This window comes from Silurus meridionalis, chromosome 18 (genome assembly GCF_014805685.1).
Source record: "Silurus meridionalis isolate SWU-2019-XX chromosome 18, ASM1480568v1, whole genome shotgun sequence".
NCBI classification, from domain to species: Eukaryota; Metazoa; Chordata; class Actinopteri; order Siluriformes; family Siluridae; genus Silurus; species Silurus meridionalis.
In genome coordinates, this window is record NC_060901.1 from 150,130 (window position 1) to 159,966 (window position 9,837).

At 43.6% G+C, this 9,837-nt stretch overlaps 1 protein-coding gene and 1 pseudogene across 1 annotated transcript; both read right to left on the reverse strand.

Annotated features, from left to right (window-relative positions):
- LOC124401077 overlaps window positions 1–864 on the reverse strand; it is a 9,121-nt pseudogene extending 8,257 nt beyond the window's left edge.
- A 1,570-nt stretch (window positions 865–2,434) lies between these two features.
- LOC124401078 (deleted in malignant brain tumors 1 protein-like) lies at window positions 2,435–9,610 on the reverse strand (the record flags this gene model as incomplete). Its single annotated transcript, XM_046873054.1, has 6 exons — window positions 9,322–9,610; window positions 5,593–5,907; window positions 5,140–5,448; window positions 4,007–4,161; window positions 2,734–2,893; window positions 2,435–2,619 (listed from the first exon to the last, which is right to left on the reverse strand). Coding segments are annotated over exons 1-6 (1,413 nt in total), but the record flags the coding sequence as incomplete, so codon positions are not given.
- Window positions 9,611–9,837: the final 227 nt, after the last annotated feature.

Sequence of the window (9,837 nt, forward strand, 5' to 3'; positions counted from 1 at the left end):
AAAGTATGAGTAAGCTGTGAACTCTTAAGTGAAAACTGATTTAAACATCAATAAATAAATAAAAACCGTACGGATCAATTAGTGACAGTGTCAACCAGCACTGCATTATAAATGCCAGAAACTTTGATATACTTCAGACAGGAAGTAGACAAACTTCAGCCTGCATCCTGCATTTGGGTTCTTCCAGTCACATTCCTGAACATTTCTATGCAGTAGCAGGTGGAGGATGAGGTTTAATGTCCTGTAGCCTATGACCAAGTCACCATTCAGATCCTTCTGACTTCATCCTCAAAACCAACCTCTAGTTCTTACTCCAGAGTTACACAGAGGCAAACCTGATGTTGGAGAGTGTGTGTGTGTGTGTGTGTGTGTGTGTGTGTGTGTGTGTGTGTGTGTGTGTGTGTGTGTGTGTGTGTGTGTATGTGTGTGTGTGTGTGTGTGTGTGTGTGTGTGTGTGTGTGTGTAAATCACAACTTGACTTGGATCTGGTCACTTATTTATGTTCTCTCCAAATTCTCATCTAAATTCAATTTATATAAATTTTCTTGTTAATTGAATTTTCTTTTGTAGGTTATATATGATTGCTATAAAGATGACACTTCATTTCTTCTCAGATCTCAGGATATCTGGCAGGATATCTCATCATGGGTCACAAACTTAATCCCAGCACAACTGACGTTCTGTTCATGTAAGATGATTCATTTTCACATGAAGTTCTTGTGCTTTTAATAAATGACTCTCTGATTTGGTGACTGAACACAACTTTGCACTTTATCTTCCTCTGATGGACATTTGACCTCTACAACTCATCCAGAATGCAGCTGCATGATTTGATTTTAACCTCCTGAGGTTCTCCCACCCCATTGCTATGTTCCTCTACTGGTATCCTGCAGCTCCTGCATTACACTGATGTTTGCCTACAAAGAGAAAACCAGAGCAGCACTGCTCTACCTCACAGCTCTTATCTCAACCTGCACTGCACCATGATCATGCAATCAGTTGGGAAGTGGGAGATCAGTCGATAAGATGTTGGTTTTCTGATCAGAAGGTCATGGCTTCAAATCCCAGCACCACCAAACTGCCACTGCTGGGCCCTTTAGCAAGGCCCTTAACCCTCAAGTGCTCAGCTGTATAAGTGAGATGACTGTAAGTCACTCTGGATGAGGGCAGTAATGTAAATGCAGTAAATGTAAATCCTCTGATCCTGAAAGTCAGATAAATGATGGTGGAATATGGAGGTCTGTGCTTGAACAAGGCTGTTTAACTACTACAGATTCACATGTCTGCAGGAACAGACTCAGGAACATAGAGGTCCATTCTGTCAAACCTCCACCTTCCACAACACCCAGAATAGAAAAACACCAACCGTGGCTGCTATGAACTTCTCCTCCACAGACACTGGAGCCAGAAACAGATACTAGGAGCAGAAGCACTGCATCTCCTCACCCAATCAACTTCTCTAATCATCTACCTTTATTTCTGCTTTTCTTTTTCTACACAGGGGTCACTGAAGGGAAAAGGTGTGGAATATACAGTTTGTATCATAGACAGTGTAAAACACACACTTTCAGGATGGAATGACTGTATTTTACACAGTAATTACAGACAATCTGTTCTAAGGTCATGTGTAGAACTTCATCATGTAGAAGAACACCACAGATCATGTGTTTCTACTCAGTGTTACATCATGCCATCAGTTCACCACAAAGTTCATTCTTTTTTAAAAGAAGGGTCTTGAAGGGTCTTGTTTTACATTTACACCACATCAGTTAACATGCTAATGTTGAAACACTGAATGCTAATGCTGCTGCTAATGAAATGGAGCAGCACATTTTATTTCCTGATGTTCTACAATTCTGTTCATTTGTAGCTGTTGTGTTTGTAGGTGGTGTTTACCTGAGCAGGTGATGTACAGATGTTCTCCAGAGGTGCAGTTGACAGCTTGTGCACTGCTGCAGTTCCCCAGATGAGCTTCACTCCCAGAGCAGCTGAAAGCCGTTACACACATGTGTTTGTGTTCAGTGGTGGATGGAGATGAACGGTAGTTCAGCACAGAGCCACAGCCCAGCTGTCTGCAGAGCACAGACGCCTCAGACAGACTCCACGAGTCCAGGAGAACTTTCCTCCAGTCCTGCCTGAAATAAATCTCCACCTCCCCCTGACACTCGCTCCCTCCAGACAACCGCACTCGCCCCTCATGAAACGCCATGGATGATCCTGAAGCAGAAGAACATCACTGAAATATTCTAATGAACACTGACTTTATTCACTAACGTGGTGTACGTGATGTTAATATCTCACCGTTACAGATCACTCCAGCATCGTGTTTATGAGAACATGCAGCTCGACTCCATGATGAGATGCCACATTGTGATAGGTGTGTCTCATTCCCCTGACAATCAAACACATCAGCCCAGATGTGGCCATTCCTCCCCTCCACAAACCAGTCCACCTCCACCACAGCCACAGCACTCCCACAATCCAGCTGTGCACAGAGAACATCTGCAGCTCTCATATCCCAGCCTACAGCACAAACTGTGCCCCACTCACTGAGGTACTGGAGCTCCACTCGACCAGAACAGGAGTCTGATCCGTTCACCAGCCGAGCCTCTGTGTGACCTGAACAAACAGCCGAGAGCTCAGTGAAAGAGGAACATCAACAAAGACACCTTAAAGTTTGATTGACAGGAACGTGGTCTCTATTTAAACAGAAGTTCAATCATGATACTTTACCAGAACATATTAATCCCACATCATTGTGATGGGAGCAGTTTGAGTGTTTGAGTGAAGATGATGATGGACAGAAGTAAATCTCAGATTCATTTCCTCTACACTGAAGCTCCTCTGTCCACACCTGATCCTCCCCTCGACCAAAAGCAGCTGATCCCAGAACCTTCACAGGAATCCCACAGTCCAGCTCTCGACACACAACCTCTGCATCCTGCTGGTCAAAGTCACCATCACACACTGTGGACCAGGAACCTCCATGAAACACCTCCACTCTTCCAGAACATCGGTGAGGACCAGCAGTGAGTCTGGACTTTCTGTGACCTGAGTTTTATTTCATTGTGTAAATTTTGAGTTTCCAACAAGAGAAAACATCAAGAAATCATTCCAGTGTAGTTACAAAATTATTTCAATAAAATCTCAATGTGTTCATTCATTTGTTCTCCTTTTTATTCTTTTTATTTTATCAATAATATTTTATTGTTTATTTTAATAAAGTGAATGTTTTGGAATTTAAATGAGTAAATTCATTCATAATAATCATTTTACTGATTCTAAAGTTTTTTCTAAATACAGCAGTTTACCTGAGCAGGTGACTCCAGCATCATCACCATGATTACAGTAATGTTTCCCCCACCCACGTGAACTACAGTTCTTCAGTGTCGACTCTGATCCACTACAGCCCACATCATCCATCCAGATTGGTCCTGATCCTGGTCCAAAGTGACCGTATGGTGGTGCATTTACAGCTTCTCCACACTGCAGTTCTCCACACACCACTGCAGCATCGCTCATATCCCAGTCATCACCACACTGTTCCCCACTGTCCTTCATGAAGAACCTCCACTCTCCCAGCACAGCGACTTCCACCATTCACCAACCTCACACTGTCTGAGAGAGAGAATTTATTACACACACACACACACACACACACACACACACACACACACACACACACTGTTCCCCACTGTCCTTCATGAAGAACCTCCACTCTCCCAGCACAGGGACTTCCACCATCCACCAACCTCACACTGCCTGAGAGAGAGAGAGAGAATTTATTACACACACACACACACATACATACACATACATACACACACACACACACACACACACACACACACACACACACACAATGATACTTTACCAGAACATATTAATCCCACATCATTGTGATGGGAGCAGTTTGAGTGTTTGAGTGAAGATGATGATGGACAGAAGTAAATCTCAGATTCATTTCCTCTACACTGAAGCTCCTCTGTCCACACGATCCCAGAACCTTCACAGGAATCCCACAGTCCAGCTCTCGACACACAACCTCTGCATCCTGCTGGTCAAAGTCACCATCACACACTGTGGACCAGGAACCTCCATGAATCATCTCCACTCTTCCAGAACATGGGTGAGGACCAGCAGTGAGTCTGGAATTCTGACCTGGAGATTTCATTGTATTAAATATGACAGAACGTCAATAATTCCTTCTATGGCAGAGGTGGCCACCCAGTCAGAGACCGAGAGCCACATTTCTTTACTGTGTTACCGCAAAGAGCCAGATCATTCACATCGGTACACATGAACATTACCCATCCCTTCCTCTAACACACAAACACACACACACACACACACACACACACAAACACACACCTCTGCTCAGCCAGATTTATAGTAAATGTCACACACCAACATAATGACAGAAATTGACTCCTACAGTTTTAAGACCACAGGACAGTCATTTTGAACAATGAACATTGTGTGCACTCTCACACACACAAACTTTGTTTAACCAAGTCCACAAACAAAAATATAATCATTTACAATAGCGTATTTCTTTTACTCTGCATGTTACTTAGTGGGACTTTTGGCATCCTTGCCTTGAACAATCCTCTTCAAATCTGCCTCGTATTCCGTTTTGCCACTCGAAGCAATTCTTTCACGTGTGTCAGTCAGAACAGATCAATGCTTTGATTTCACGTGTTTCAGGGTAGAAAACAGACTTTGTTTGTGTGTTTTTTTATGTGTGTGTTCACTTCGCTTGAGTTCAATACGGTATTTTCGTCAAATGCGCATGTGCGTGAGATGAATATACCGCAAAGTTTGATCATTAAAGTCTTAAAAATACCGTATTGAACTCAAGCGAAGCGAACACGCATATTAAAAAACAACAAACACAAACTTCGATATGAACGTAAAAGCCGCATGAAACCAGCCAAAGAGCCGCATGTGCCTCGAGAGCCGCCGGTTGGCCAACCCTGTTCTAGGGTATGTACAATATAATTGAATTAGAATCTAATTCTATAATTTTCTTTGTTTTTTGTTAATTTTATTTGAATGAAATAAACATTTTGGGATTTAAAATAGTGAATTGAATAATTTGAATGATTATAATTTTTTTTACTAAACAAAGCAGTTTACCTGAGCAGGTGACTCCAGCATCATCACCATGATTACAGTCATGTTTCTCCCACCCACGTGATCTACAGTCCTTCAGTGTCGACTCTGATCCACTACAGTCCACATCATCCATCCAGATTGGTCCTGATCCTTCTCCAAAGTGAGCTTCATAATGCACATTTACAGCTTCTCCACAGTGCAGTTCTCTACACACCACTGCAGCATCGCTCATATCCCAGTCATCACTACACACTGTTCCCCACTGTCCTTCATGAAGAACCTCCACTCTCCCAGCACAGCGATTTCCACCATCCACCAACCTCACAGTCTCTATGAGAAAGAAAACAAAATTATTTTACACACACACACACACACACACACACACACACACACACACACACACATATATATATATATATATATATATATATATATATATATATATATATATATATATATATATATATACTTTACCAGAACATATTAATCCCACATCATTGTGATGGGAGCAGTTTGAGTGTTTGAGTGAAGATGATGTTGGACAGAGTTTAATTTCAGATTCATTTCCTCTACACTGAAGCTCCTCTGTCCACACCTGACCCTCCCCTCGACCAAAAGCAACTGATCCCAGAACCTTCACAGGAATCCCACAGTCCAGCTCTCGACACACAACCTCTGCATCCTGCTGGTCAAAGTCAACATCACACACTGTGGACCAGGAACCTCCATGAAGCACCTCCAATCTTCCAGAACATCGGTGAGGACCAGCAATTAGTCTGGAATTCTGACCTGGGGATTTCATTGTGTAAAATTTTAGTTTTCAAAATATTATGAAATAATGTAAAATAAAACCTAATTGTTTTAGTTGATTGTTGATTTTCTATTATTTTAACACAATGTTTTTTTTTGTTTGTTTGTTTTATTAAAGTAAATGTTTTGGAATTTAAATGAGTAAATTCGTTCATAATAATAATTTTACTGATTGTAAAGTTTTTTCTAACCCAGCCATTAGGGAGGCACAAGCCAGTGCACTCTTAGCGATCTGGATAAGGGCGTCTGCTAAATGCCGCAAATGTAAATGTAGTGCCGGTCCCAAGCCCGGATAAATAAGGAGGGTTGCGTTAGGAAGGACATCCAGTGTAAAACATGTGCCAAATCGAATATGCGGATCACAAATAAGAATTCCATAGCGGATCGGTAGAGGCCCGGGTTAACAACGACCACCACAGGTATCGTTAGCCGACAGGGTACTGGTGGAAATTGGGCTACTGCTGGCTGAAGGAGGAAAAGGAGAGGAGGAAGACGTCTACAGAGACAGCAGGGAAAGGAGAAGTGGAGGAGAAAGGAGGTTTGGGTTCGTACTTTAAATGTTGGTACTATGACTGGTAAAGGGAGAGAGGGAGCTGATATGATGGAGAGGAGAAAGGTAGAGATGTTGTGTGTTCAGGAGACCAAGTGGAAAGGGAGTAAGAGCAGGAACATTGGATGTGTTTAAACTGTTCTATCATGGTGTGGATGGAAAGAGAAATGGTGTAGGGGGGATTCTGAAGGAAGAGTACAGTAAGAGTATTGTGGAGGTGAAGACAGTTTCTGATAGGGTGATGAACGTGAAGCTGGAAGTTGAAGGGATGATGATAAATGTCATCAGTGCCAATGCTCCACAAGTTGGCTGTGAGTTGGAGGAGAAGGAAAGATTCTGGAGTGAGTTAGATGAAGTGGTAAAAGGTGTAGGAATGAACAATTGTTGATTGGGGCAGACTTTAATTGACATGAAGGGAAGGGAACAGAGGTGATGAGGAGGTGATGGTAGGTTAAGGCCATACCTACCATCACCTCCTCATCAGGTGAGGAATGTTGAAGGGCAGACGGTGGATTTGGCTAAAAGGATGGAAATGGTGGTGGTGAATATGTATTTTAAGAAGAAGGATGATCATAGGGTGACATATAAGAGTGGAGGAAGGTGCACACAGGTGGACTATGTTCTATGCAGGAAATGCCACCTGAAGAAGATTGGAGACTGTATGGTGTTCTCGGGGGACAGTGTAGCTAGACAGCATCGGATGGTGGTCCGTAGGATGGTTTTGAAGGTGAAGAAGAAGAGGAGGAGAGTGAGGACTGAGAGAAGAATAAGCTGGTGGAAGCTGAAGGAGGAAGAGTGTAGTGTGAGATTTAGGGAAGTGGTCAGACAGGGGCTCGGTGGTGGTGAAGAGGGTGTCAGCTAGAAAAGTACTTGGTGTGACATCTGGAAATAGAAAGGAAGACAAAGAGACGTGGTGGTGGAATGAGGAAGTGCAGGAGAGCATAAGCAGAAAGAGGTTGGCAAAACAGAAGTGGGATCGACAGAGTGATGAGAAAAGTAGGCAGGAGTACAAGGAGATGCGGCAGCAGGTAAAGAGGGATGTGGTGAAAGCCAAGGAAAAAGCATATGAGGAGATGTAGGAGAAGTTGGTCACTTAGAGAGGAGAAAAGGATTTTTACCGATTGGCCAGGCAGAGGGACCGAGCTGGAAAGGATGTGCTGCAAGTGAGAGCAATAAAGGATGGAGATGGAAATGTGTTGACTAGTGAGGAGAGTGTGTTGAGAAGGTGGAGAGAGTATTTTGAGCAGCTGATGAAGGAGGAAAATCAGAGAGAGAGAAGGTTGGATGATGTGGAGATGTAAAGCAGGATGTAGATAGGATTAGTAAGGAGGAAGTGAAAGCAGTGATTAAGAGGATGAAGGGTGGAAAGTTGGTTGGACCAGATGACATACCGGTAGAAGCGTGGAGATGTTTAGCAGAGATGGCAGTGGAGTTTTTAACCAGATTGTTTAAAAAGATTCTGTAAGGTGTGAAGATGCCTGAGGAATGGAGAAGGCGTGTGCTGGTACCGATCTTTAAGAATAAGGGAGATGTGCAGACCTGCAGTAACTGGAGGGGAATTAAGTTGATCAGTCACACCATAAAGTTATGGGAAAGAGTAGTGGAAGCCAGGCTGAGAGAAGAGGTGACCATCTGTGAGCAGCAGTATGGTTTCATGCTGAGGAAGAGCACCACAAATGCATCATATGCTTTGAGAATGTGGATGGAGAAGTATAGAGAAGGACAGAAGGAGTTGCATTGTGTGTTTGTTGATTTAGATAAAGCATATGACAGGGTGGAGAGGAGTTGTGGTGTTGTATGAGGAAGTCTGGTGTGTCAGAGAAGTATGTGAGGGTGGTGCAGGATATGTATGAGGACAATGTGACAGCGGTGAAGTGAGCAGTAGGACAGACAGATTGGTTCAGGGTGAAGGTTGGACTGCATCAAGGATTGGCCCTGAGCCCTTTCTTGTTTGCAGTGGTGATGGACAGGTTGAAGGACGAGGTCAGACAGGAGTCTCCCTGGACTATGTTGTTTGCAGATGATATTGTGATTTGTTGTGAGAGTAGGGAGCAGGTTGAAAAGAGCCTGGAGAGGTGGAGATATGCACTGGAGAGAAGGGGAATGAAAGTCAGTAGGAATAAGACAGAGTACATGTGTGTGAATGAGAGGGGGGGAGTGGAGGGGTGCGGTTGCAGGGAGAAGAGGTGGAGAAGGTGGAAGAGTTCAGGTACCTGGGGTCAACAGTGTAAAGTAATGGAGAGTGTGTTAGAGAGGTGAAGAACATAGTGCAGGCAGGGCGGAGTGGGTGGAGAAGAGTGACAGGAGTGATTTGTGATAGAAGAGTATCTGCAAGAATGAAAGGGAAAGTTTATAGGACTGTGGTGAGACCTGAGATGTTGTATGAATTATAGACAGTTGCATTGAGTAAAAGACAGGAGGCAGAGCTGGAGGTAGCAGAACTGAAGATGTTAAGGTTTTCGTTGGGAGTGACGACGATGGACAAGATTAGAAATGAGTTTATTAGAGGGACAGCGCATGTAGGATGTTTTGGTGACAAGGTGAGGGAGGTGTGATTGAGATGGTTTGGACATGTGCAGAGGTGGGACATGAGTTATATTGGTAGAAGAATGCTGAGGATGGAGCCACCAGGTAGGAGGAAAAGAGGAAGGCCAAGGAGGAGGTTCATGGATGTGGTGAGGGAAGACATGCAGGTAGTTGGTGTGAAAGAGTCAGATGTAGAGGACAGGGGGGTATGGAGACGGATGATCCGCTGTGGCGACCCCTAATGAGAGCAGCCGAAAGAAAAAGAAGAAGAAGAAGAAGAAGAAGAAGTAAAGTTTTTTCTAAATACAGCAGTTTACCTGAGCAGTTGACTCCAGCATCTTCACCATGATTACAGTCACTTTCACCCCACTCTGCTGATCTACAGTCCTTCAGTGTCGACTCTGATCCTCTACAGTCCACATCATCCATCCAGATTGGTCCTGATCCTTCTCCAAAGTGAGCTTCATAACGTACATCTACAGCTTCTCCACAGTGCAGTTCTCTACACACCACTGCAGCTTCTTTCATATCCCAGTCATCACCACACTGTTCCCCACTGTCCTTCATGAAGAACCTCCACTCTCCCAGCACAGCGACTTCCACCATCCACCAACCTCACACTGTCTGAGAGAGAACCATATAGACTGTATAAGACTGCAGAAAGAACATCACTTATAATCTTATACTCCAGTAATCATGTTAGTTCTCACTGTCCAGTGTTCTTTATTGTTGAAAGATTTATGATCAAACTCTTGATGTCACCCAGATGAGGATGGGTTCCTTTTGAGTCTGGTTCCTCTCAAGGTTTCTTCCTCATAACATCTAAGGAGTTT